We start from the raw sequence: 27,672 nt of genomic DNA, 5'->3' as shown, positions 1-27,672 counted from the left end.
TCTTCATTTCATTTTATTTTTGGTGTATGCAGAAAGGTTGGGGACTAACTTAATATTTTTTCCAAAAGTTGTCTAGTTTAATATATCAAATAATTTTCCCCAGTGGTTGGAAATGTCCCTTTATCATTCTCTAGATTCCCACACCTGTCTGCTCTTCTCGTGCCAGTATAATGCATTTCTTAAATTACAAAACTATATGGTTGTAAAAAAACAAAAAGAACATCTGTCCTACAATAAGGTGAAAGTTCTTAACTTTCCTCTCTTCCCACTTTTAGCAGGTTAATAAGCATATCTCCAGTTTTGTCCATATGCACACTAACAGACCTTTTGTTCCTTAAAAAAATGGGGTCACACTAGTCATCTCATCAATAACCTGTCTTCTTCACTCAGCAGTGTGGGGGGTTTGGCCTGACAAGCATATACAGGTCTCCTCAACATCTCCACATCACATCTCCACATCCTTCCATCAGACCGATGTCCTAACATTTACTCGTCAATCCTTTATTAGCTGAGTTGTTTCCAGTTTTTCATTAATTCAAGGCAGTACTTTAGTGCACATACATTTTCAGGTGCTCATAACCTTTTATTTAAAAAATAAAAAAAAACCTACAAGTAGAATTGGTGGGTTTGGAGGTATAAAGCCTCACAAAAAGATATGCCAAATTATATGACCACCCCTAGAGCATGTTTCTCTATGCTCTTGCCAACAATGGGTATCATCAGTCTTTAGAAATTTCTTCAGTGTAATAGAAGTATATTTCATGGTCATAACTTATAATTTTGCAATTATAAATGAAATTGAACTTCTGTATGTTCATAGACCATTTTATTTCTTCTCTGTCTTCTGGGTGTCCTGTATTAATTTTTTTTTTTAATATATATTTTATTGTTTATTTACAGAGAGGAAAAGAGAGAGAGACAGAGTTAGAAACATCAATGAGCGAGAGACATCGATCAGCTGCCTCTTGCACACCCCCCACTGGGGATATGCCCGCAACCAAGGCACATGCCCTTGACCAGAATCGAACCCGGGACCTTTACAGTCCGCAGGCCGACACTCTATCCGCTGAGCCAAACTGGTCTCGGCCTGTATTAATTTTTAAATTGAATTGTAAAGTCTTTTTTATTATTCCTTTGCAAGAGCTCTGTATATAAGGGATTATCTCTCATATGAATTGTTAAATCCCAATCACACACCCCCAATTTCTTTGTTTCCTGATTTCATTTTATGATTTGTTTTGTTCTAGGTTGTAGCATATTTCTGTCATAATTAGAAAAATCTCCCTATCCCAGGATTATAAAATTATCCACACTTTTTCACATATTGAGTTTTATTATTATATTTAGTCTTTAATCCATTTGAAGCAGACTTTGGAGTGAGATCTGAGATCACACTCTATTTTTTTCTTAAGTGGTTTGCCACTTGTTCCTCTACCCCAAGATTTCTCAACCTTGGCACTTTGGCCAGATGATTCTTTGTTGCAGGGCCGTCCTGTGCATCCTGGGATGTTTAGCAGCATCCCTGCCCTCTACCTGCTGGATTCCTATTGCACCCTGCCTGCCCCCAATTGTGACAACCAAAAAATGTCTCCAGACATTGCCCAATGCCCCTGGGGGGTTAGTATTGCTGGACCCTCTTCTTGTTAAGTGTAATTCCAGCAGCTGGGTGGGATCTGGAAAGGCAGGCTGTGTTTTGGCAGGAACACAAAGTTAGGGTTGTGCAAATGAGTGCTGGCAGCGCAATCTGCCCAGAGCCTGGGTGAGCTTTGAGATAGGAAAGAGCCTTGAACACTAGCTTCTTTGGCGCAGACCTGCTCAGAATGCATTGTGCTGTTGCAGGTGGCCGTGGTGAAGTCAGAGGATGCGGAAGCACAGTTAGCATCCCCTGGTGGGCAGCTCTCCTCAGCAAGTGCAGCTCCACAAGTGGTAACCCTCCACGTCGCAGAGCCAGGGGACGATGTGGCAGCCGAGAACCAGCTAGGCCCCTCTGACCTACAGCAGATCACCCTGGCACCCAGTCCATTCGGCGGGGCTGGGTACAGTGTCATCACAGCACCCCCTATGGAAGAGGGGACATCAGCTCCTGGCACACCCTATAGGTAAGGCCTGCCACTTGCAAGGACCCCTTCAGCCATTTTGTAGTCATGCAGCAGGGAGTCAAGAAGACCCTGCCCATTCATACCTAGTTGGTAGGAGGTAAAAATCCTACTCTAGATAGATAGATAGATATAGATATATAGATATAGATATACAGATGTATTAAAAGCCAACAACCGGAACACTGACGACCAGAATGACAAGGTGCTATGACCATTGTTTGCTATGACACCCACTGCAGCCAGGGAATGGGCCTGGTCATGGGTGGGGCTGGCAGCCAACCTCCTGCAGCCCCTTCCCTTAGCCTGCCCTGCCCTGATCAACCCCCCTCCCCCCCAACTACAATAAGGGGCAGAGCCAGCCTGCCAACCACTTGCGGGAGGGCCCCCTCTCCTTCCCCCTCCCCATTCCCCTCTTCCCTCTTCCCCACACCCCCTGCCCTGAATCAGCCCCACCCACCCCATTTGGAGGCAGGGCCAGCCAGCCCACAGCTCCTCCCCATGGCCAGCCTCACCCCCAATTGCCTGTGGGCCACCCCCTGGATTGGGTGCCCCCCCTCGCCCCAACACACACACACACCAATGGGTGCGGGGCCCATCAGCCAATTGCCCACAGCCCCTCCCCACTGGTTGGCCCTGCCTATTGGGCCCTGATCAAACCCTGATCAGGATGGGCTGGCTTGCCAGCCAACCTCCAGCCATCTCCTCCCGACTCCCCACCCTGATCACCAGCCGGACCCCACCCATACACGAATTTATGCACTGGGCCTCTAGTGCATACATAAAGTGATTGTACCATAGGGGAGTGCTATCTTCCTCAGGAGGTCAGAAGTGATCTTTCGGCCACTTAGATGTTCCAGGCACTTGACATTTGTGAACTTACCTACACCATTCTTGTGAGATCCACATTTCCTCACTTCACAAATGAGGAAACGAGCTAAGGAGGTAAAATAACTCTAAGGTCAGCCACATAGGTGAGGATTTTAGCCCTGCTCCCTTTGGTTCCAAAGTCCTTGTGCTCTTTGTTCTGAATGATTCCTGAAGGTGTTTTCCAGTTCTGACCTTTGGAATGAACTCTGGCCTCTTGCTGGCATTGGAGGCCTGGCATCTGCTCATGGCTTACTCCACATAGAGTGAATTTGGGGCAGAATTGTTTATACCTCATCTGTTGACCAAACCCCTGGGCAATCTGAGGAAGCCCTGGATTCAAGCACCAAACTATGTAGTTGGGATGGGAGTCTGGCTAGGCTTGCACTTGGGCAGTCATCTCAGCATCTCCCTCTACTCTTGGGTTGTGGTCCCTGTCAGCCCCACCTCTCTTAACTGGACCAGATTTAGGAACCCTCAGGCCATCCACCCCCACTCCATCATGCCCATCAAGGGGCAGGATTACCACTTGTGAGCAAGACAATTCTCTGGACACAGCACGAATGACAGAGACAGTAGAAGTTCGGCTGGCAAAGGGGCCAGGATTTAATCCAGGGATCCATCTGTGGTGCAATCACCCCTCAGCTGATGACTTTGTTGGGGTCCTCTATCCCCTCCTAGTACCCTGACTCACCCTCCTCTCTCTGCCCACAGTGAGGAGCCCCCAGGAGAGGCAGCCCAGGCTGTGGTTGTGAGTGACACCCTGAAAGAAGCTGGCACCCACTACATCATGGCAGCCGATGGGACCCAACTGCATCACATCGAGGTGAGGCTGGATAGCTCACCACACCCCATTTCCCTTCCCATCCCTCCCTCCCTCGGTGCCTCATGCTCCCATCTCCACAGCTGACTGCAGATGGCTCCATCTCCTTCCCAAGTTCTGATGCCCTGGCCTCTGGAGCCAAGTGGCCACTGCTACAATGTGGGGGGCCATCCAGAGACGGTCCTGAGCCCCCATCTCCAGCCACAACCCACCCGGTAGAAGACCCCCAAGGCTCTGCCTCCCCACCTCCGACAACTAGTAAAGCCCTGGGCCTGGTAGTGCCCGCCTCCCCACCATCTGCAGCGTCAAAGAAGTTTTCCTGCAAGATCTGTGCCGAGGCCTTCTATGGCCGAGCTGAGATGGAGAGTCACAAGCGGGCCCATGCCGGGCCGAGTGCCTTCAAGTGCCCGGACTGCCCTTTCAGCGCCCGCCAATGGCCTGAGGTCCGGGTAGGTGCTGTTCCCTGTGCTCCGTTGTCACAAACCTTAACTGAGTGCCCCCTTGAGCCAGCCCTCTCTAGTTAGAGATAACTCGGCAAGTTTCTCAGGTTGCTCAGTCTGGGGAGAGACCAGACATGACTGATGCCTGACCCTGTCCCCAGAGTGCACCATGCACATGGCAGAGCACAGGCAAAGAACATGTCTGTGGACTTGGCGTGCTAGGAGATGTCATGGAGGTGGGCCCGCATATATCATGCTGAGGAAAATTCGAGACTTTCAGAATACGGAGGGTGCAGAGTTCAAGGGAGGATCTGGGGCAGGTTCATGATCCAATTTGGGGGGCTCCCTCCCAAAAACCCCTTCACCCAAGGATTTTGTTTTCAGATCCAACCACACACTGAATGCTCACACTACCTCAGTAAGGGAGCAGGGCCTAGGGCCCGAGAATGTCAGGGCTGAGGGAGATGGCTAGAGGTCCTTTTGTCCCTACCTGTACCCTTATGGATAAACTGCATCTGAGAGCAGGGGCAGGATTTTCCCAGTGATCTAATGACAGAGCCTCTGGCTTTTCCCAGGTAACCAGTACCAAAGCTCGGTCTGGTTTGTACTCTGCCCAGTTCCTGATTCACCTCAGAGAACATGTTCCCTGACTGCTGTCCGTCCGGACCCAGCTGATGCCCCTTACTCTGCCCCTTCCGCAGGCCCACATGGTGCAGCACTTAAGCCTGCGGCCCCACCAGTGTAGCCAGTGCAGCTTTGCCTCCAAAAACAAGAAGGACCTGCGGCGGCACATGCTGACCCACACCAACGAGAAGCCTTTTTCATGCCACCTCTGCGGGCAGCGGTGAGGCTGGGTATAGACAGGCTGGGGCTGCCGGGCACGCATGGTAGGGCCACCTCTGAGAACTTTGTCCTTCCCCTGCAGTTTTAACCGGAACGGGCACCTCAAGTTTCACATCCAGCGGCTACATAGTCCTGATGGGAGAAAGGCAGGGACCCCTACTGCTCGGGCCCCAGCTGGGACCCCCACCCAGACCATCATCCTGAACAGTGATGACGAAACACTGGCCACACTGCACAGTGAGCTGCCCCAGGGGACCCAGGGTAGACCAGGCACTTAAGCCTCTGCCCTAGAGAGCACCCTTGGGCTGTGGTGGGGCCCGGGGCATTTCAGATTTTCCTGGAGCCCCTGAGTGAACACCCTCCCCTCTCTGCCCAGCCGCACTCCAGTCCAGTCATGGGGTCCTGGGCCAAGAGCAGCTACAGCAGGCACTGGGCCAGGAACACATCATCGTGGCCCAGGAGCAGACAGTGACCAATCAGGTGAGAGCCTGCACTGGGGGCCCTGCCTGCAGGTCAAGGGAAGGGGTGGGGCACATGGAGAGCTGAGGCTAGAGCTGGCTTGGCTGTGGCAGGAGGAAGCCACTTACATCCAAGAGATCACCACAGCAGATGGCCAGACAGTACAGCATCTGGTGACCTCCGACAACCAGGTGAGCTACTGCTGAACACCTCAGCTGTGAGTGCCCCTCCACCAGGCCCCACAGTGGGAGGAGCAATACTTTCCAAGCCACCCTTCCCAGGATGAGTGTTTGCAACGGCCAGTGGTGTCCCTGGTCCCTCTGCCCTAGCACCTGCCTCTCCACCCTCCAGGTACAGTACATCATTTCTCAGGACGGAGTTCAGCACCTGCTCCCTCAGGAATATGTTGTGGTCCCAGAGGGCCATCACATCCAGGTAGGCCAGGCCTCGGGTGAGAATGGGATGTGAGGAGGATGGACAACCTCCTTCTAGGATCACCGAGTTGGCTTCCTCTCTCCAGGTACAGGAGGGCCAGATCACGCACATCCAGTACGAACAAGGAGCTCCATTCCTTCAGGAGTCCCAGGTAGGGCCCTTGGGGAACCAGATGAAGCTGAGGCATGGGCAGAGCTCTTCCAAGGCCAGGTCTCATTGGCTTCTCCCCTCCAGATCCAGTATGTTCCTGTGTCCCCAGGCCAGCAGCTCGTCACACAGGCCCAGCTAGAAGCTGCAGCACACTCGGCTGTCACAGGTATAGTATTGGACCCTGAAGACCATGGGGCCCGGGGCCCAGGCCCAGCTTCTGGAGCCTCAGCTCACCATCCTTTCCCCTCCCCTGGCAGCGGTGGCTGATGCTGCCATGGCCCAAGCCCAGGGCCTGTATGGCACAGAGGAGACAGTGCCTGAACACATCCAACAACTGCAACACCAGGGCATCGAGTACGACGTCATCACCCTGACCGATGACTAAGCCCCAGGGGCACAACACAGACCATGGATATTGGGGCTAGCCCTGTTGGGGGTGGAGGGAATCCACCAGGACTCACCTCCCTGCTCCACCTAGGATCTCCAGATACTGAGCAGCCAGCATCCTGTCACTCCAAGGGAGCCAGACCTGTGCTATGGGGGTTGGGGTGGGGCAGCTATGGGCACCAGCCAGGACATGCTGGGTGCCCCAGCCTGCAGGCAGGCTTTGGGAAAAAGAAATTTATTTTTGTTTGGATGGACCCACTGGCCTTACTCTCAATAAAGGGACCAGAGTCCAGCTCTAGCTGGCTCATTTGTCCACTTGCTACTACAGCCTGAAGCAGGCAAGGACTTGGGGAGAGGACAGGTGGAGCCTGTTACAGCCACAAGTAGGGACTGAGGTGGAGGCAGCGTAGCCTGCAGAGCATCCAGTCCGGCCTCTCTAAACCACAGTGGCCCCACACAGCCCATGAGGGCCCCCAGCTTCTTCCCCTGGGCCCCAGAGCAGCAGCCTGTGATGGCTCTGAGCTGTATTTCCTCCTGAATCCTGACTTGAGTGTAAAACATACCTGGCTGCCCACATAATGTGGTGGTTCCAAGGCCAGCAGGCGTCTAACTTTCTACCTGGGCAGAGCTGCCAGCCCAGCCCTCAGCTCCCCACCTGGATTAGCACAGGCTCAGTTCTGGGAGTTAGGGATTTACCAGGTAGATGGTGCAGGGCTCTGGACTCCAGACCTGCTGGGCACAGGCTGAGGAGTAGGACACTGGAGCCCTGGGTCGGGTGTTAAGGCCCAGGGGTCATGAGGTGAACCTGGACATACAGGGTGTAATCCCAGAAAGCTCCAGGTTTCTCAGCTTTCTGCCCTCAAGACCCTCACTCGTCTGACTGAAGGGTTTCTATATTTACTTTTACAAATGAAACAAGGTGGCACAGAAGGTAGGAAGGTGTGGGGCCTATTTACAGGGAACTTGAAGTTTGAGGTGAGAAGTGGGGGGGGGGGGGGGGCAGGGAGGGGGAGCCTTGGCAGAGCCATAATCTTCCTATGTCATTGGCAGCCCAAGAGCAGAGTCCCACCAATCCAAGCTAGCACCCTGGGGCTCCTCCTCCCCGCAAGATGTGTTAGGTGGGGTGAGACTCTCTGCTAGGGCCCTGCTCTCGGCCTGAGTCCCGGTCCTTAGCCTCCGAGGAGGATGAGGAGGAAGAGCTGGAGCCATGGCTGCGGCCTGACTGCCGGTAGGCGGCGGTCAGCTCTTGCAGCTTCTCAGCAGTTGGCCCCCACTTGGCAAAGCCAGGGTCGTTCTGCAGGAAGAGCACGGCTGTGTTGTGGACCACCTTGTAGTGCATTTCTTCCCTGCGGGCAGAGGCAGCAGCTCATGGTAGGGCTCTGCTGGCCCAATCAACCCAGCCCTCTCCCCCTGCCCTCCCTGGAAACCCACTTCTTGCAGACGTGTTGGGACCCACTGCGGTACTCATGTTCAAAGGCGGGCAGGACCAGCTGGTGGCGTTTGAAGCGGCTCTGCTCCATGCGGGTGAGCGCCGGTGTTGGGGGTTCCCGCCACTCAGGGATGAACACGATGAAGGACAGGGGCTCCGGTGAGCTCTCGAGCAGTTTCTGTGGGAGGTGGCACGGGGTGGATGTCAGAGGCTTCCCTCCAGGTGCTGGCAATCTTGCTTGCCATCCCCCACCCCAGAATAGCATACCCACCTCGAAGTGAGAGACCATGGCATCCATGAGCTCCTCGCAGAATGGAGGGTTAGCCTCAAAGGAACCACTCAGCGGGGAGAAGTCCAGGCAGGGCCTGGGGACAGAGGTGAGCATTCTAAGTCCCAGAAGGTTCCAGGTTCCTCAGCTTTCTCTGCCCTCAAGACCCTCACTCATTCTTACTGGAAGGTTTCTGTATTTACTCAGCCAGAAATAGGTGCTGCCCCCACGCTTAGGCAGCTGATAAGGCCAGAGTCCAACATTCGTCCTTAATTCATCCTAGAGCAAGGTGTGGCCATATCCATTGGACATATAAGGACAGAGAGGCTCAAGTCCTTTGATGACCCAAGTCTACCAAGCCTATTAGTAGAGGAGCTGGAGCTCAAATCCATCTCTGACCCCACTGCCACCATAGCACATGCCACACCCAGGATTTCCCTAGCTGCTGAGCTTCCCTTATTGCTGGCCTGGCCCTGTCTTCTTGCTGGAGACCATCTCCTAGTATGTTCACCTCCCTGTTAGTCTGTAAGGCTTCTGAGCTCTGTATCACCATTTCTCTTCCTTCCAGTATTCCAAATACAGACTAATTCACTAAGAAACCCACAGGCTTGGTTGGGGATAGGGTGTTAATAGGCCCCCAGAGGTTTAAGGATATGTCCAAGGTCATGTATCTGACATGGTGAAGGCAGGGACCACACCCTAGGTGGATTCCAAAGCATTTAGAAAGCAGCTAGCTAAGGTAAGATCGGCCCTCTGGCTGACAGTTTCCCAGGCCTGGGCAGGGGGGCCCAGTAGTCCCCTAGCTCTCACCCGCGGGAGCCAAAATAGCCATCTGTGTCAGGGAAAGCAGAGCAGTACTGGCGGAAGTAGCAGTTGAGGGGTGAGGCAAAACACTCAAAGGTGACACTGAAGAGTCGGTGGAGGGCCTCGAAGACGTGCACTGGCAGCGATCCCTGCAAGCCTGTCCCCTCGTAGAGGCCTACGCCAAACATCATCTGCAGAATGGCCACAGTCAGCATCTGGTGCTCAGTCTCCCCCTCCAGAAGAGCCCTCCCCTGCTGCCCCGGCCTATACCTGGTACCGTCGGAGAAGACACCAGACTCGGGGCAGAAACTTCTCAAAGGCAGAGTCATCAATGCAGCTATAACGGTAAAGGAGCCACTGTAGGACAGAAAGCAGTGGGTTTCAATTCAGCACAGGTGCCTCCCTTGTCACTGGCCTCTTGCTGAAGACTCTGGGTTAAGAGAGATCCAGCCCTCCCTTCTTCCATCCGCCTCCCCCTTCCCTCAGCTCTTACCAGCTTACTGAAGTAGTTGCGGCTGACCTTGACCATCTCTCCCTTATACCGGATGCAGACCACGTTATTCTCTATGTGCATCTCCACAGTAGGCATGGGGGGCGCAGGCACAGCTAGCCGTACTGGGTAGCAGTATACCAGGCGGGGCTCCACCTCTGGGGCCTCCACCTCCTCTGTGGATAGGAGAACAGTGAGGGACCGCCCTGGACACCTGTGTCCACTGTGTCAGGGGCTTCCCACCTCATCCAGTGACCAAGGAGGTATGTCCCACCCCACAGAGGAGTAAGTGCAGCTCCGAAGGTTCAGTAACAAAGGACACATGGGGGACCAGGTGATTAGTAGAGGCAAGCACAGGTGGCCTGTCAATGTGCCATGCCTTGGGGCCTGGCAGGCAAGCAGGTTCAGATGCCATGCAGAAGTAGAACTGCATCACCCTCATCACAGTAGTTACAATACCTCACTTAGGGGTCTTCTGGGGCCAACCACTTTAACTTACCACTGAATCCTCACATGATCCTATTGGTCAGGTATCATACCTCAATTTGAGAACACTGAGGCTTACAGAGTTTGAACGAAGGTCCAGCTAACAGTCCCTGCCTGTCTTTCTCTCCCACCTCCTCTCATTGCTTTGCCATTTCCTAGAAGAGTGCTGAGAACCCTGGCCAAAGTACACAGCAGGTTGTGTCCCAGACGATGCTGGGAGGAATGAGCCACCCCAAACCAGTCTATGCCTTGAGGTTGTCTCACTTGTCCCTTCAATCAGGGCCTAGGATAGAGCTCATAGTACAGTCCCTTCCACCTGGCTTCCTACCTGGGATGTTGTTTTCCTTGAGGATGGCAAGGTGCTTCTCTCGGATTCGTTTGACGTAATCCAGGGAAATGTGGTAGATCTTACTGCAGATGCCTTCCACAGAGTCCTTGGCCGCGGCCGAGACATGGGGGCCACACTGTTTGCGCAGATGTTCCAGGCGATCCTGGAGGAGACAGAGCTCTGGTGAGCTGGCAGGCAGGGGAGGCTCTGCTACTTACTAGCTGTGTCGTTAGGTCTCTGAATCTCTCTCTCACTGTTAAGGACACATGAAATACTTACCTAGCAAGGCAGCTGGAATATTAAATATGGTCATTCCTGCTAAGGGCTTAACAAGCCCCTGGCATATATAGAGTAAGTGTCCAATAAATGCCATAATTTAATGTTGGGGTTACATTGTGCCAGATCCCATGATTCTTGGTAGAGAAACAGACAATTGGGCATAGTCCCCTTTTACAAAGCATTTGTAGTTATTGGAGAGAGATCATTACAGAATGGGATCCTTCCTTGATCATTGTAGATTTGAAATTTGAGCTTTTAATAACTTGCAAGAATAATTACGGGCATTTGTAATTTTGCTGAGTCACACATGTGAAAGTTGGATGAGTGAAAATGAGTCACTCTGGCTATTGAGCACACACCTACCTTTGTCAGTCTCTACGTGTCAAGTACACAGTTACTATCGTGAGGTGCGAAACCTTGTCTCTTGTGAAAAATAGTCCTGAAAAGAGAGCCCATTGCTAGTGCTGGTGAATTAAAGAAGAGATGGGTTTGGACCAGAAAAAAAAAATGTTTTGGACACATTGAAGTAGGGAGTTGAATTGAATCTTGTGGTAGCTCTTCAATATATGAACACACACACATCTAAGAAAAGACAGTTTGTTAGTCTGTTTCCAAAAGATGTTGATTGTTCATTAAGTTGAAAAGGCAGCTACTGATGGTAGCCAAGCACAAAATTCCATTAAGAATCTTAATGGAAATGTTCTTTGGGGAAAAGTCAGGAGCCTGGACAAACAGTTCTATTCACATGAGTTTGGGGACTGATGAGTGTCAAAGGTCTGCTGATCTGCTGAGCAGGTCGTCCTGAGGCCCTGCCCAGCCTGGGCAGGCAGAGTGGGCTTCTGGGAGGAAATGGCCACAGAGCCTTCCCATTGACCTTATCCAGGGCCACTCACCATGTAGTCCTCCTTGGAGGCTGAGTGGTCCTTCCGCAGCCAGCTGAAGGTGTCCTCCACGTTCCACTTGACCACCTTCCTGCTGTCAGGGGATGCACTCCTGCCAGAGAGCACGGGGACCAGCGGTTAAGGGTCTGCTCTAACCTCCTTACTCCGCCCATCCCACTTCCAGTGGTTTTTAGCTATCAACTCCTCGATTTACATCACAGCCTCTCTTTTGCCTTTGGGAGCTAACCCCACTTCTGCCATCGAACACAATGACAGCTCTGTTGAGTGTGAGCCAATGGCCTGTGGAACCAGCCCCTCTTCACAGACCCATCCTGCTGGGGGCAGGAGAAAGCCAAACCTGGACTCGATGAGCCGCCTGGCCGCCTCTGCGTATTTAAAAAGCAAGCGCTTAGCTTCCTCCCGGAACTTGATTCGGGATAACCTAGATTAGAGAGTGGACAGGGTTAGAGTCCTTCTAAACAGAACTGGGCACAAACTAAATAGCCCTGGGTCATCCTCAGTTGTGGAACTATACCTGATGGGAATGTCATTCATGATTTCACGAAACATGGAAGGCGACACAACTGGCTCACAGTTGCTTGGCAACATGGGGTCAGAGCCTTTGTCCACCACCTTGCGTTCCAGCATCCAGCGGTTGAAAGATTCCCGAGGGGGCTCAATGCCTGCAAAACAGGAAGACTAATGAAGGTCTGAATTCAGGAGGCATTGTGTGGCCATTGGAGGTGCAACAGGAAATAAGACATGACTGCTGTTGTCAGGCTTCCATTCTAAGCAACATCTGACAATCACTAGTTCTTCAAAGTATGTTACATAAGGTAAGAAAGGGAGAGGGATGTCTATATTTCAGCAAACTTAGGCAGATTTATTTACTAATTAAAACTACCATTTACTGTGCACTTTCCATTCCACTTACTCTTTGTAGTAATCCTGTGAGGTAGGTCCTCTTTTTATGTGCTTTTACAAATACATAAAAAGGCTCTGAACGGTGCCTGGCAAATAGTAAGCATTCTGAAAGTGTCAATAATTGTTTCTTGTTTTGTTACTGACCTTAGCCACCCTTTATGTAGGCACTGTTATTGTCCCTATCTTACAGATGATGGAACCCAAGTGCAGAGAGGCTAAGTGAGGAGCCCAAGGCCACAGAACCAGCACTTAGTGGAACTGGGACTCCAACAGGTCTGTCCCCCCATAGCACATGCTCAACCACTGGGTTCCAGAGTGCCATTCCCAAGCCCTACTGGCCAACCCCTGCTCCTGCTAAGGGTGGATGAAAACAAAGGCCAAGGCCAGGAGACAGTTACCTTCTCGCTGCTGGCACAGCTCCCGGTAGTGCTGCCGAAGCTTCAGGATGAGCTGGGAGCGGAGCAGCTCCACCTCAGGATGCGGGGGCAGCACCTCGGAAGGGCCCCGGTGCTTGATGACAGCGTTGGTCTGGATATCTAGATCCCAGTACACCCTAGGGGGATGGAGAGGAGCAATGAGGAAAGCAGAGAAAAGGGAGGAGGGGCACCCTACCCATCACCACCACCTCAGTCGTAGGCACCAACAATGGGTGTCCCCAAGCCAATCAACAGGGACTCACTCAGTGGGTCGGAGGAGAGCTGCCTGCTGTTTATCTTCAGGGGATGTTCCCCAAATCTTCAGTGTTGGGGTTCCTGGGATGCTGGGGGAACTGGGCACCGGTGGACCTGTGGGTGTCACAGGGATTTCGATCTGGAGCAAAAGAGTCAAAGGCATCAAGTTAGAAGAGCTGGCCGATGGCTCCAGCGCTGTGTACACTGGGGCGCTGGGCACTGGGCTCCCCTCCTGACTGGCCTGGAATGCCCAGCCCTTGCAGGGAACCTGCTAGCTGCCTACAGGAAGCTGCAGGCACTCACCTTGGGCTTCTTCACACCATTGCCGCTTGGCTGCTCTTCTGAGAGCTGCCGCTTTCGGGACTTGTTCTCAGTTGGAGGGGTTTCCACCAAGCTTGAGTCTTGGGGCAGTGGGGTCGCATTCAGCCCCAAAGGGTCCGACTGGAGGAGGGAGACCAGCAGAGTTGCAACCAGAGCCAGCAGCTTAGGAGTCCCAGTACTGCGGAATCCTGATGGCCCCCACCCCCTGCTCCGACTCCTCAGAGAAGAACAGGGGGCTGGGATGCAGAACACTGGGCACTACTCCTGCCTGCTACTTGCAACTGTGTGACCTTGAGAGTTACTTCCCTTCCTAATTCCCTTCAAAACGGCCATGATACCTCACCACTGATTGATGATTAAACAAGTCAATGAATATGACCAGCTTAATGTGACATCTGGCATGAGGTCAGCACTCAACGTGTTAGTGTTTTCCTTAAGAACCAAAAAAAGTCAGGAATGAAAGGAAAATTCAAGAAACACTTGTTTTTTAAAAAGCGAAGCCCTGTGATGGAACTCCTTTGGTGACAAAATATGCAAGTGATGGTGGGCAGTGGGCCCTGAAATCACATCAGGTACAAATCCGGGTCTGCCTCTTACTGGCTGTGAGGTCTTGGGCCAGTCATTTTGCCTCTCTGAGCCTCAATGTCTTCATCTGCAAAATGGGAATGCCAACTGGCTTGACTGTTTCTAAGAAAAGAAAGACTGTCCAAACTGACAGAGATCCAGAAGCCCATGCTCCCACCAGACTGCCCGTACCTCCCTTACCACAATGACCTCGAAGATCCCAGAATGCGCGTGCCCTCCCCTTACCAACCTTCTTATCTTAACCACTAATTCAGAGAAGCATTCAGGAACCCCCCCCCCCCCCCCCCCCCCCCCCGCCAGACCCAGTCAGGATCCCTGATGCACCCTAACATCCTCCTTCACAAAAGCGCCACATTGTAATCCTAGTAGTCCCCTCCAGTAGATCCCTGAGTTCAAGGGCAGGACCATGTCTTTCTTGTTCACACTGCATCCCCAGCACAGTGCCCAACGTGTAGTACAGTTCAGTATCACACTATTCTAGTCTGTTTATATGAGTCTAGATTCCATGAGAATGAGACTGTTCTGTTGTCATAGTACCCCCAGAACAAGGCGAATAATAATGTTCAGGGTACATTTGGGGAAGATCCAGATGCCAATGGCTGCTGTGAGACCCTGCCCGAGGCTGGAACTTACAATAACGTCATGCTGGCCCAGCACGGGCATCTCCCACAGAGACTGGTTGGTGAATCTGTTGAAGTAGTAGGGCCGGTTCTCCCTCCTGCTCCAGCACTTCTCCCAGCCCGCATGTACCAGCTCCTCTGCAAACAAGCATGGAACCCAGCCTGGGTCAGGGCTCCTGGGCCACCCTTCTGACCCCGCCACCCTGCCACTACCCCTTGTCAGTACCTGGGAGGTCCTGTGCCAGGCGGATGGGCTTTGGAGAAGAGGGCTGGCTCTGATTGGAGGTGCCTGGGGAGTGACTCAGCAAGGATGCTTCCTCCCGGGGGCTGCCGTGGTTCTCATTGGCCATCTCAGCGCCCACACTGGACCTGCCACACACAGAACCAAAGGGTGTCAGGGCCATCAGGGCATGGAGGTCATTTCCACCCACCACCCTGCAATTACAACCTAGAGGGCCCCAGTGATCACCTGCAGATGTGGGAAATCAATCCCGTGCCGTCCTGGAGGGACAGCGTGGTGCCATAGGAGCCCTGGAATCTAAGCTGCAGTTTCCTCAACTGTAAAATGGGTGTACTCCTATTGCTCCTTTTGCCTGAAGTATGCTTTCCCTAATTCTCTGCCTGGCTTGCCACTAGGTTCTCATCCTCCAGGAAGCCTTCCTTGACTCTTCCCTCCCCAAGCAAGGCAGGCAGAGCCCCTCCGTAGGGCTATAAATATCTACATTGTAGCACTCAGTCTGTGGTCTATGAGCTGGGTTTGTCTCCCCATTAAACTGTCAGAACTCCCAGGACTTGGAATTGGGTCCAGTTTAGCCCTCTCCAGAGTGCTCAGCAGGGTACCTGTGCTCTACTGAAAATATTTACAAAGCATCAAGTGACAACACAGAACAGGGTCTACCTTTGAGAAGCTATTCCCACAAGAAGGAACTGCCTCCTCTTTCCTGCTCCTGTCCAGTAAAATCTAATTGGCACAAAGCACAACCCACAAGGGACATGACATCGAAATAGAGCCTCATTTTATACTGTAGGGCGGGAAGCGGGAAGCAATCTGTTGCTAAAAGGAACCAGTGGAATCGAGGAATGTTGAAGTCAGTCCTTCATAATCTCCAGGTGAAATTTTATTTAAATACCAGGAAGGTCAGCTCCTTCAGATGTGTATTACTTACAAACCCCACCAAAAATACACCCAACATGTCTCGATGAACAAAGTAGTTCCCAACCTGGCCGTCAGACTCCTAGATGGCCAACTGTGACCAGACTGGTGATCCTCATGGTGTTTTCAATATGTCACAATACCCCAAAGAAGTCAAACATACCCACCGAAAGACCACAAAGGCACATTTAAACATCAGTTATCTTTGCTTGCTGAAATTTTATCAATTCACTGTGGTCACACTGATTATCTCATGCTGATCAGAAGCTCTGATTGGCTGTTGACAACATCATAGGAGTCATTGGGACATTGATTTTATTGTACACTCAGTCGGAGACATCTTTTGTTAATTTGGAAAGGGAAAAGTGAATGGTTGTTTCATGGGTACAGTTTGGCAAATAAAAATGCAGGGAGCAAATGGACATCCATACAACAGAAAGGGGCCATGCTAACAAAAAGGTTTGGAATCACTGACCAAGGGGAGAAAAAGCTGTAGTTGTCTTGGTTCTCTGCGGAAGAGGGGTTCCTGGTGCCTTGGGGCTGAGCCCACAGGTCTCAAGGCTGAACGAGTTCCCTCTTTTCTCACCCTCCAAGGTCTGCAATACTAGCATGAGAGGATTTTCTTCTCTGGCCGGGTGGACCCCGAGTCACAGGGTCCCACAGAGGCAGGGAAGAGGCCTGCAGAAAGGCTCAGCACGTGGGTGGGCTGGTCAGCAGTAGAGTGAACGGGGACCCAGGGAATTCCTTGCATCAGCAACTGCAGAGCAAATAAAAGAAAACAGTCACAGACCTGTGGAACACTGCGGAGCAGGGACAACAACAAGATGGGCAAACTGGAAACCTCCCTCAAACACTGTGGGGGAGCTGGGGACCCGGAATAAAAACGGTTCTTCTCAAGCTTCCCAACCTATCAGGTTCACCCTCTTAGACATGCAGTCTATAGAGCTCTGTGTTGATGAGGGCCCTGGGCCTAATTTAATGTTCTGTCACTGTCTTAAAATATTTAAATTTTTAACCATGGGCCCACATTTCATTTTGCACATTGGACCCTTCATATTGCCCTGCCAACTGAAGTATCTCAAGACAAGAGAAAAGTGAACAACCATACATATCACAGATTAAGGACAAGCTCTCAGCCACCCACACTTCTTTGAACTAAGTCTCTAACGAACACACACATGCAAATGCATTATATAACAGGGTGTTCATCTTTACTGAAAACTATTTTCCCCAAGAAACACAGTGTGATACTGATGCACCAGTTAGATTAGCTATGCGGAGGCGGCACAGCTTACTGAAGCCAAATGGGGACACTGCAGTGTTTCCAAAACCCGCTATGCATAAGAACCAGGTGGCTTGTAAAAAAAAAAATCAGATTCCTGTCCCTCACTTCACATCTCAGGAGTCAGAAATGGGGAAGGGAGGTACACAAGAATGTGTGTGTGTGTGTGTGTGTGTGTGTTTAAATGAACGTGAAGAGTGGGACTGAGAGATGGGATGACCAGCCTTTTTGCTTTATACCATTTCAAATCGTTAGCAGTTTTTTACAATTAAAATTTTTTTTAATTTCCCAGCTGATTTGGATGCAGCAGGTAATTTATCAAAGTACCAGTGGGGCCCGACGGGCATGGCTCAGTAGTTGAGCACCCACCTATGAGCCAGGAGGTCACAGTTGGATTCCTGGTTGGGGCACGTGTCTGGGTTTCAAGCTCCGTCGTGCAGGAGGCAGCCAATCAATGATTCTCTGTCATCACTGATTTTACTATCTCTCTATCCCTCTGACGGCAATAAAAAAAAAATTTAAGTACCAGCTGGGGTTGGGCAGACCCAAGTTCCAGAACCTTCTGCTAACCGATTTATAAACCTCACTCAATCTCTATGGTCTCTATGCCTAGAGTCTAGCATATTTACAGCCTCAGTAAAACACAAATATTATTATTAAGATGGCGTTTTTATTGATTCTGTAGCTCGCTGGCCGCCCGCATACGGCAGTTTGACAGCCAAGCAGTTTAAGGATAAACTATCAGCGCAACCAACCAGAGAAACCCACCACAACACAGGGTCCATTCCAGGACTGGAGAAAGATGGGGGCGGGATCGTCTCAGTAACACGCCAATCAGAACCGTCCAGCCCAGTAGGGCGGGGTCAAAGGACTTGCAAAGTGCGCAGGTGCGGGGGCGCGCGAGGGAGGGGCGACCCCCCGCGCGCGCACACCTTCCCCTCTCCCCCCACCCCAGCGGGGGCGGGCTGTTTGGCGCGCGCGCGTCGGCCCATCTCCCGGGCTCCGCCCCCCGCCCTGCCGCGCGCTCCCGCCCCCGGGCTGAGGCGACTCAGAGTCGGAGCCCGACACAAAGGCGGTGGCGGCGGCGGCAGCGGAGGGGCCTTGCAGGCCGCTCCGCCAGCGCTCTCCGGGCCCACCTCCCTCACCCAGGCCACCGGCCCGGCCGCCCACCCTCAGGCCTAAGATGGCGGCGGCGGCAGAGACGAAGCAAGCGGTGGCCCCGAGTGAAAAGCGTCGGAGAAGCCACCACCGCCCGACTTCGGACTCCCGGATCCTGGCCCGGCTCGCAGCGGTACCACGGCTTCCTGGCGCTCTTACCTGCCCGAAGTGGACTCGAGGGGATGCGGCGATACGTTCTGCTCGGCCGCCCGTTTTGCCGCCTCCGCCTCTCCCTCCCCAGCGCCGCTCCCGCCATCTTGTGTCCCGGGCCGGGACTCCGCGCTGCGCATGCGCTGGTCCCGCCTCTGAGGGACCTCGCCGCTCCCGGCCGCCATCTTGAGTGTGGCAGGACAGTCCGGGTCGTCAAGCCCCGCTTCTTTTCGGCCCCCTCCTCTACCTCTCGTTTTCCCCTGCTCCTCCATGCGGGTCTGAGGAGCGGGAAAACAGCTTGGCGGGCCCTGGGGTGTGTGATAGTGGAAGGAACGAACTCACAAGGACGCTCCCTGCCTCAGTTTCCCACGCGGGCACGCCCGCTTGGCGGAAGGACCCGGGTGGGCGGTGCGGGGCGGCATTGGATTGCGTGTTCGCACCAGGGGGCGCGGGCGGGTTTGAAACGCAGGCCCGGCTCGGACGCCGCCCGGGGGCGGAGTCCTGATGACGTAGCTGCGGACGCAAGGTGCTCCGGGGTCCTAGCCCCGGCGCTGCGCCGCTTCCAGCCTGTCGCTTGTCCTCTCTGGGCCTCTGTCTAGGATTTTACAGCCGCTTTCCATGTCCAGGGTGCATGCAAATTGGGTCTCCCATAATGAGGCTGCACAGGTTATAAGTGCTCTTGAGTAGAAGAAAGAACGCAGTGGGAGGCAATAAAGATGGCTTTGCTGGTTGCAACTGGCTAATTCTATATTTTACACTGTAGCCCGACCGGTGTGGCTCAGTGGTTGAGCGTCTACCCAGGAATCGGGACCTTTATGGATTCCCCGTCAGAGCTCATGCTGGGGTTGCGCTTGATCCCGGTAGGGGGCGTGCAGGAGGCAGCCGATTGATGTTTCTCACGGATGTTCCTGTTCTCTCTCTGAAATCAGTTAAAACATTTTTTTAAAATCTTACACTGTAGCCCTAACCGGTTTGGCTCAGTGGATAGAGCATCGGCCTGCGGACTCAAGGGTCCCAGGTTCGATTCCGATCAAGGGCATGTACATTGGTGTGGGCACATCCCCAATAGGAGGTGTGCAGGAGGCAGCTGATTGATGTTTCTAACTCTCCCTCTTCCTTCCTCTCTGTAAAAAAAATAAAATATATTTTAAAAAAAATAAAAGATGAACTGAACTCTCGAAGATTTCAATTCATTTAAAAAAAGAGCCTTACACTGTAGAGATCAACCAAAGGACTTGTATGCATGTATATTATATAAGCCTAACCAGTGGTCACGGACAAGGGGGAGGGGGGGAATGGCAAGGGAGGGAATGGGAATGGGGAGATGAGGACAATTATGTGATACCATAATCAATAAAAAATAAAAATATTACACTGTAAAATAATGGCTTTGGACAAAGTTGAGAAATTGTCAACTAAATGCATGTGAAGGGCATTCCAACACTGACATTTATGGCCACTAGTTGCTTTGCAAATCTTCACTGAGACCTCAAACCAGCTACAAAAGCTAGGCCATCAAGAGACTATCAGTTACTACCGTAGGTACCCGGTGCCCTGCTCCAAGCAGAATACTTTGGTAGAGGCCCGCAGACTCACTAGCTCCACCTTCTGGTCTCTCAAGTGTGTTGACTTCGCAGTGGAAGACAAAAAGGCCCCCTGCTGTTTGAGCTTCCCATGTGGAGCCAGAGGCAGGCTTTCTGGTGTCCGTGGTGTCTGGCCCCAAACAGCTTGGTGAGGCTGGGAGTGTCAAAACTGGAGGCAGTAGGAATAGTAAATAAGAACCAGGGTTCTTGCCCTAGCCAGTTTTGCTCAGTGGGTAGAGTGGCGGCCTGCGGATCTGAAGGGTCACGGATCTGAAGGGTCCCAGGTTGATTCCTGTCGGTACAAACGGATTGCGGGCTCGATCCCCAGTAGGGGGCGTGCAGGAGGTAGCCGATCAATGATTCTCATCATTGATGTTTCTCTTCCTCTCTGAAATCAATAGAAATATATTTAATAAATAGCCCTACCCAGATAACCCAAGGCGGAGTGGCTCAGTTTGGAGCATTGTCCCATCCAACAGGATGGAGGTTCCATTCGGTCAGGGCACATATCTGGGCTGCAGGAGGCATGTCGATGTTTCTCCTTCCTCTCTCTCTCTCAAAACTAAAATTAAAGGGGGGGGGGCAATGTTAAAATATGTACACAGATAATTTCATTTAAAAATTTTAAAAATTAAAAATAATTTTTTTTCAGGAATAGTATATGCACAGCCCTGGTTGCTACTGCTCAGTTGTTTGGAGCCTGTCCTGCACACAGAAAGTCATGAGTTTGATGCCCAGTAAGGGCATGTATCTAGATTGCTGGTTCAGTCCCCAGTTAGGATGCCTGGGGGAGTAAGCCAATCGATGTTTCTCTCTCTCCTCTCTAAATCAATAAACATGTCAAAAGAAGAAGAAGAAGAAGGAGGAGGAGGAAGAGGAGAAGGAGGAGGAGGAGGAGGAGGAGGAGGAGGAGGAGGAGGAGGAGGAGGAGAAAGAAAAAGAATAGCACACATACAGAAGTGTGCAGAAAATAGAAATGTATTTGTCAGAAGGTGAATACCTGGGTAAAACACTCAAGTTATTGTCAAGCAGAATCCCCCCCCCCCGCAACGGGGCAATCTCCCCACTATTTCTGTGATGGGCTGTGCCAAGCACTTTACATACTTAGGTTTGTCACCTAAGCAAGCACCCTAAACACTAGTCTTGTCTGCCTGTTCCTTCAACTTGATATAAGTGGAATTATACAGTCCTGTTTTGTGCCTTCTTTTGCTCAACATTGCATTTCCAAGACCCATCCATGTTGCATGTAGCTATGATTAGTTCATTTTCATTGCTGTGTTCTGTCTTCCAATGTATATCTACTATTGGGGGATATTTGAAGCTTTCTACCTCATATCTGTCTTCTGAATTATTATAGTAGTCTCCAAACTGGTCTTCTGTTCCTCCAACCTTGCTTCTTTCCTAGTGTATAATCCACCCACCAGTCATAGGGCTTGTTAAGTTTGATCATATTGTAAATCTAATCAAGTCACCTTGGGCTTAAAACCTTTGAATGCCTCATCAATGCCTCATCAGTTGTCCCAAACTTAGCTCGCAAGGCCACGGTTATAATGAGATACTGTGGTAGTGCATTGGTGATGGGCTGTGCCACGCACTTTACATACAGTCATGTTATTCACCTTCAACCATCTCTCCTTCACCCAGTCCCAGCCATCTTGAACTACCTCGGCGTACCAGGTTGTTTCTTGACCCTGGGCCTTTGCATGTGCTCTTCCTTTCCTTATCTCAATCAGTCTTCAAGTCTTAGCTTACATGTCACCTCCACCAGGCAGCCTTCCCTGAACTTACCTCCACCAAAGCTGGGGCAGGTCCCCTCTCCTGTATATCCATATCGGCCTGTGCTCTGTGTCTGTTCCTTTTTTTTTTTTTTTTTTTTTTTTTTTAGAGAGAGAGAGAAGGAAGGAGATAGAGACAGAAACATCGAGGTGAGGAGAGTAATATTAATCAGTTACCTCCAGTACATGCCTAACCGGGTATGTGCCCTAACTTGAAATTGAACCTGAGACCTTTTGGTGCATGGGACGACACTCCAACCAACTGCACCACACAGGCCAAAGCTATGTCCATTTTTCATCCACTAGGCTGCGAGCTTAAGGGCAGGGCCAGGGCTAGTTTTCCCTGTTGGCCTCACGCCCAGTGGCATGCCTGACAGTAAATATTGTTGACTGTGGGCAGACTACACTGGGTTGAGTGTGGATGACTTTTTCGGGTATCCCTGTTTCTATTCCAGGCTCCGGTTTCTGGGATGGGAACACCAAGGCATTTCTTTGGGATGCCAAGAAAAGCACGAGTGGTCCAACTTGGCAGACTTCCCTGCGTCCTCCACTCCTGAAAGGGGAGCAAGCAGCTGAGCAAAGATCCTGGGGCTTACAGGCACTCTGTCAACTTGTCTGGACTAGGAAGCCTCTCCGAACAGCAGGGCTGGGTTGGGAGAGATGGTTGGGAAAAGCAGGGCTTCTCCAGCAATAGCCAGTCCTGGCTGGGAGCCAGCCTCAATGAGACAAAGCAGAAATATAAACACACAGGCTGAGGCCACCACATATCTTCACCCCCTCGTTCTTTTCCGCAAAAGCAAGCAGCAGCTGCGGGCACTGCCTGTTCCAGCCCCCGAGGTCCTGGTGGTGAGGAAGCGCCAGCATGACCCTGGTCCAGGCTGCCCGTCCAGGCTGGCCCAAGCTCCCTCCTCCAGGAGGCCCTGCTCTGTGGTCTCGGGTGCACGAAGGCCGTTTCCAAAAGGCATGGGCCTGGCTCCAGGAAGGCGATGGGAGGGAGGCTTCCACCCCACACCGTGGTTTCTGCAGGGAGTGGCCCTCTGGCCATTCTGGGGAAGCCACTCAGGCCACGAATAGATGAAGGGACTGGGGCGTCTCCTCTGGTCTCCGGCCCCCGTCAGTGTCTGATGTGGTGTCCTGCTCCCTTTCACCTCCTCGCTGGGCTGGGCCCAGTGTGTGCTGGGGCCTGTCCTGGGACCTTGAGAACCAGCACTAAATAAGGCAGGCTCTTTGCCCTCAGGGAGTCCACACAGGAGTGGGCGAAGCAGACACATAAGCTCTTAGCTGCAAGGAGTATGTCCAGGGGGTGGGCATACAAAGGAGAAGACTTCCCAAGAGGTGGCTGGGAGCTGAACCTGATGAAGGAATGGGATTTTCCAGGTGGCAAGGAAGGAGGAGGCTGCAGCCCGCGCCAGATCCTGGAGGTGTGGACAGGTACAGTGTGCTGGGAGAAGGAATCAGCCTGAGCACAACCAGGGACCGGAGGTAGAGGTCGAACTAAGCACAGAACCCCAGTACAGTGTCTGCCCTGGGTTTGTGCTCAGCCTCCCCAGACGATGGTTGGGACACATCAGGATCGCAACCAAGGTACATGCTCCTGACTGGAATCATCCTGGGACCTTTCAGTCTGCAGACCGACGCTCTATCTACTGAGCCAAACCGGTTTTGGCCACCCAGAGCTCTTGTGACTGTTTGTGACTGTAGTGTCCCACCACCATCCTGCCCTCTCCCTCTGATGCCCACTCCCTCTGATGCCCATTTTTCTATTTTGAGCAGAGTGACCAGGAACCATGGTGTTTACACCCATATGAGCCGGGTCAGCAGAATTAAATTTCAGACTTCTTCAAAAAAAAAAAGTCAGGGTGACATCTGGCAGCTTCCTGAAATTCTGAGATCAGAGGAAATGTTGACTTAGAGCCCTCGTGGGGGTTGGAGGGAGGATACCAAGTGAGCTGGGGTCCAGTGGAGGGGTTCCTAGGACACTTGGCTTTTGACCCAGAGATCTCAGTCCTGGCTGGGAAGGGCCTTTGAACAGCTTTATTGGGATGTAATTTGCATGCCACTAGATTTGCTGTCACCAAAAGAGAGTTCAGTGATTTTGAATAAATTTACACAGTTGTGCAGCCATCACCACAACTCAGTCCTAGATTCCCATCACCCAAAGCTCTTTTTTTACAGAGAGAAAGAGAGAGGGATAGAGAGTTAGAAATATCAATGAGAGAGAAACACCGATCAGCTGCCTCCTGCACACCCCCCACTGGGGATATGCCCGCAACCAAGGTACATGCTCCTGACTGGAATCATCCTGGGACCTTTCAGTCCGCAGACCGACGCTCTATCCACTGAGCCAAACCGGTTTTGGCCACCCAGAGCTCTTGTGACTGTTTACAGTCAATCCCTCTCTGCAGCCGCCATCTCAGGTTAACCACTAACCTGTTTTCTTTTTATTCTTTTCTTTTTTTAATATATTTTATTGATTTTTTACAGAGAGGAAGGGAGAGAGATAGAGAGCTAGAAACATCGATGAGAGAGAAACATCGATCAGCTGCCTCTTGCATACCCCCCACTGGGAATGTTCGCGCAACCAAGGTACATGCCCTTGACCAGAATCGAACCTGGGACCTTTCAGTCCGCAGACTGACGCTCTACTGCTGAGCCAAACTGGTTTCGGCCTAACCTGCTTTCTGTCTTGATAGATTTGCCTTTTGCAGACCTTTTATATGAATGAGATAATATAAAATGTAGTTTTTGTCTTGCCTCTTTTATTTTGCATAATGTATTTGAGATTCATACATGTGCACAGCATGTATCAGGAGTTCATGCTTTTTATATTGCTGGACAGTCTTCCATTGTATTGATATTCACATTTTGTTTATCTGTTTACCAGCTGGTGGACATTTGGGTTGTTTGCACTATTATGAATAAAGCTGCTGTGAACATTCAAGTACAAGTGTCTGTGCGAGCATACATTTTCCTTTTTGTTGGGTGGACGATACAGGATAAGGGTGGAGGGCAGCTTATCGGGACCTTGGAGTGGAATCGCTGTAGAATAAAACTTTATAAGGAACTGCCAAATGTTTTTCCAAACCCATCACACTATTTTAACATGCCTAGCAGTAAAGTATGAGGGTTCTTGCCAATACTTGCTATTGTTGGTCTTTTTTTATTACGACCTGCTGAGGAACTTTTTTTTAAAGAACAATTAATTGGCTTATTGATTTTTTATTTTTTTAATATATCATTGATTTTTTTACAAAGAGGATGAGAGAGAATTATGGATCAGCTGTCTCTTGCACACCCCCCACTGGGATGTGCCCGCAACCAAGGTACATGCCCTTGACCAGAATCAAACCTAGGACCTTTCAGTCGCAGGCAGGGCTCTATCCACTGAGCCAAACCTGTTTCGGCTGATTTTTTAGAGAGAAACATCGATGTGAGTGCTCAACAACAATCAGCTGCCTCCTGCACTCCCCCTACCAAGGGTGGAGCCAGCAACCCGGGCATGTGCCCTCGACCAGGAGCCCAAGGAACCACTTCCTGGTGCCCAGGAGGAGGCCCACCTGAGCCACACCAGCGAGGGCCTGCTGGAAAACACTCACTGACACCCGGGTCCATCCCAAACCAATTGAACCAGAATCTTGGGGTTCGAGGCCCAGGCATAGGTATTCAAAACAGAACAGAACAAAGACAAAGACTCCCTACCTAAAAGCTGCTCACGTGCAAAGGTTTGAGAACCAGTGCCCTAACTTTAGGTCTGATTTCTGTCCTCCGGGCACTTAGGGGGAGCGCGTGCTGGCCGGCAGCCTCTCCCACACCAGGAAGCACATGGGTTTGGGGGTGCCCAACACCCACAGGCACACTCCTGGGGCAGACGCCTGAAGAGGAAGGGGCCTGGGAGGCCTCCCTTGTGCACAGCCAGCTGAGATGCTGAGGAGGAGGGGCGCCTCCCACGACCTTAGGGTTGCTCAGGCTCCAAAGAGATTAAGAAAGTATGACATTCCTGGCTGCAGACCAGCTGCAGATAACCCCAGAGAAACAGGAGAATGGTGGTGCCAGCAGGAGCTCCAGGGAGCTTAGCGGCTCAGGGGATCATCAGGCCAGGGCCACACGGTCTGGGATACAATCTCTTCCTTTCAAAGGGTCTGCAGACAATAACAACCACCATGTTCCATGGACCAGACCCTGTGCCGGGGCTAGGGAAACCTCAGGCTCCCACCCCAGGGAGCTCACAGTCTGCTGGAAGAAGCAGGCAAAACAGAGTTGAACAGCATGATGGGTAATGATGCTGGAAGCCTCTGGGTGGGGGCGACATTGAGGTAGAGATCTGAGTGAATGAAGAAAGCCAATTATGCGAAGATCTCTGTGCAAAGATGTATCTGGTAGAGGGAAGGGTTCATGGACAGCTCGAGGAGGAGAGAGTTTGGTGTTTTCCAAACAGAGGTAGACAGTAGAGCAATAAAGAGGAAGGAGCTAGACCCTTTCGGTGGTCATGGCCAGAATGCAGCTTTTATTTTGTGTGCCATGGGAGGAGAGGGCAGTGGATGGTTTTTAGAGGGGTGGAAAATGCTATAGTTTCTATTTTTAAAGATGGCTTTGGTTGGTGCAGAAGATAGAACTATAGGGGCAATAGCGGAGCAGGGAGTTGGGGCAAGCTGTCAAGGCAAAAGATGAAAATGGCTTGGACTAGCGTTGGTGCAAATGAAAGAGAAAGTATACTAGTAGATGTAGACATCTTTGGGAGTTGGAGACACAATTATCTACCGACATGTGGTAGAAAGAAAAAAGGAGTTAAACATGACTCCTATTGTTTTTTACTCAATTGAGCATCTGGGTGAAGGGTGGTGCCATGATCTGAGATGGAGAAAACAGAGTAGCAGAATTTAGTACTGGGGGTGGGGTGGGATGAATTATGGATCTAGCTGGGTGAAGAGAGGAGGGAAACTGGAGGGCTAAGATGTCCTCATGATCCCTGGATAAAGGGCTGGCAATCCTTGTCAGATCAAAGTCTGTTTATGTCAGCATTTGTGTAGTATTAGAACATCGTGAAAATTTTTTCAAGATGCTGGAATGTTCGGGGTGCTTCTTACAGTTGTTAGGGAGGCCTTGAAAAAATAAAAATAAAGAGAGAGAGAGACACACACACACACTCAAGCTGAAGATGGTAGCCCATTCTTATTATCAAAAGAAAAAGTCATGCCCTGGCTGGCTTGGCTCGGTGGATAGAGCATCAGCCTGCGGACTGAAGGATCCCAGGTGTGATTCTGGCTAAGGGCACATGCCTAGGTTGCCGGCACGATCCCCAGTGAGGGGGGTGCAGGAGGCAGATGATCAATGATTCTCTCTCATCATTAATGTTTCTATCCTCTCTCCTCTCCCTTCCTCTCTGAAATCAATAAATAAATATATAAAAGAAAGGAAGGGAGGAAGGAAGGAAGGAAGGAAGAAAGGAAGGAAGGAAGGAAGGAAGGAAGGAAGGAAGGAAGGAAGAAAGAAAGAAAGAAAGAAAGAAAGAAAGAAAGAAAGAAAGAAAGAAAGAAAGAAAGAAGAAAGAAAGAAAGAAAGAAAAGAAAGAAAGGCATGGCTCAGTGATTGGGTGTTAACCTGTGAACCAGGAGGTCACAACTTTATTTCCAATCAGGGCATATGCCCAGGTTTGGGGCTTGATCCTCAGTGGGGGGCAAGAAGGAGGTAGTCGATCAATGATTCTCTCTCATCATTGATGTATTTATCTCATTCTCCCTCTCCCTTTCTCTCTGAAATCAATAAATATATATTTATATATTTTTAAAAAGAAAAAGTCAACCCAAACCGGTTTGGCTCAGTGGATAGAGCGTTGGCCTTCGGACTGAAGCGTCCTGGGTTCGATTCCGGTCAAGGGCATGTACCTGGGTTGCGGGCACATCCCCAGTAGGAGGTGTGCAAGAGGCAGCTGATCGATGATTCTCTCCCATCGATGTTTCTAACTCTCTATCCCTCTCCTTTCCTCTC

General features: G+C 51.3%; 2 protein-coding genes and 1 long non-coding RNA gene across 24 annotated transcripts in view; 1 reads left to right on the top strand and 2 right to left on the bottom strand.

Moving 5' to 3' along the window:
* Window positions 1-19,992, top strand: part of ZNF335 (zinc finger protein 335) — a 33,530-nt gene extending 13,538 nt beyond the window's left edge. For 13 of the 21 annotated variants that reach the window (XM_045574383.1, XM_045574384.1, XM_045574380.1 and 10 more), the window contains 11 exons: window positions 1,840-2,099; window positions 3,678-3,789; window positions 3,870-4,235; window positions 4,928-5,070; window positions 5,152-5,306; window positions 5,446-5,549; window positions 5,642-5,719; window positions 5,880-5,963; window positions 6,049-6,114; window positions 6,198-6,279; window positions 6,371-6,798. In XM_045574383.1, the coding sequence (XP_045430339.1) occupies window positions 1,840-2,099; window positions 3,678-3,789; window positions 3,870-4,235; window positions 4,928-5,070; window positions 5,152-5,306; window positions 5,446-5,549; window positions 5,642-5,719; window positions 5,880-5,963; window positions 6,049-6,114; window positions 6,198-6,279; window positions 6,371-6,498 (1,578 nt within the window). In that variant the 3' untranslated portion in view covers window positions 6,499-6,798. Of the gene's footprint in view, window positions 1-1,839; window positions 2,100-3,677; window positions 3,790-3,869; window positions 4,236-4,927; window positions 5,071-5,151; window positions 5,307-5,445; window positions 5,843-5,879; window positions 5,964-6,048; window positions 6,115-6,197; window positions 6,280-6,370; window positions 6,799-12,579; window positions 13,850-19,980 lie in introns of those variants that run through there. The other 8 variants (XM_045574382.1, XM_045574387.1, XM_045574386.1 and 5 more) reach the window with 8 other exon arrangements.
* Window positions 1,317-27,524, bottom strand: LOC123651498. The gene is made up of 2 exons (XR_006740267.1): window positions 27,488-27,524; window positions 1,317-1,791 (listed from the first exon to the last, which is right to left on the bottom strand). It is a non-coding gene; the product is annotated as an uncharacterized LOC123651498 (long non-coding RNA).
* PCIF1 (phosphorylated CTD interacting factor 1) lies at window positions 7,380-16,045 on the bottom strand. 2 transcript variants are annotated; one of them, XM_036418539.2, is made up of 16 exons: window positions 15,907-16,045; window positions 14,813-14,955; window positions 14,600-14,724; window positions 13,364-13,501; window positions 13,069-13,199; window positions 12,788-12,942; window positions 12,001-12,148; window positions 11,824-11,907; window positions 11,478-11,577; window positions 10,306-10,468; window positions 9,495-9,667; window positions 9,272-9,358; window positions 9,008-9,192; window positions 8,201-8,294; window positions 7,932-8,107; window positions 7,380-7,846 (listed from the first exon to the last, which is right to left on the bottom strand). In XM_036418539.2, exons 1-16 carry the CDS (start codon window positions 15,933-15,935, stop codon window positions 7,615-7,617), a joined length of 2,163 nt encoding a protein of 720 aa, XP_036274432.1. In that variant the 5' UTR covers window positions 15,936-16,045; the 3' UTR covers window positions 7,380-7,614. The 2 variants fall into 2 exon arrangements, with proteins under 2 accessions (XP_036274432.1, XP_036274427.1); XM_036418534.2 differs by having other exon boundaries at window positions 7,932-8,294.
* Window positions 27,525-27,672: the final 148 nt, after the last annotated feature.

Source organism: Pipistrellus kuhlii, unplaced genomic scaffold, assembly GCF_014108245.1.
Source record: "Pipistrellus kuhlii isolate mPipKuh1 unplaced genomic scaffold, mPipKuh1.p scaffold_m20_p_6, whole genome shotgun sequence".
NCBI classification, from domain to species: Eukaryota; Metazoa; Chordata; class Mammalia; order Chiroptera; family Vespertilionidae; genus Pipistrellus; species Pipistrellus kuhlii.
The sequence above is the reverse complement of the archived record's forward strand: the minus strand, read 5'-3'. Positions and strand labels throughout refer to the sequence as shown.

What these genes read in the sequence shown, in the direction of transcription:
- PCIF1 (XM_036418534.2), bottom strand. Translation starts at nt 15,935, where the DNA reads ATGTTTAAATGTGCCTTTGTGGTCTTTCG. An exon ending in GCTGTGCCAGCAGCGAGAAG is followed by an intron (nt 12,149 to 12,787) that starts GTAACTGTCTCC and finishes CCTGTTTTGCAG; the next exon opens with GCATTGAGCCCCCTCGGGAA. An exon ending in GTCTTCTCCGACGGTACCAG is followed by an intron (nt 9,193 to 9,271) that starts GTATAGGCCGGG and finishes GCCATTCTGCAG; the next exon opens with ATGATGTTTGGCGTAGGCCT.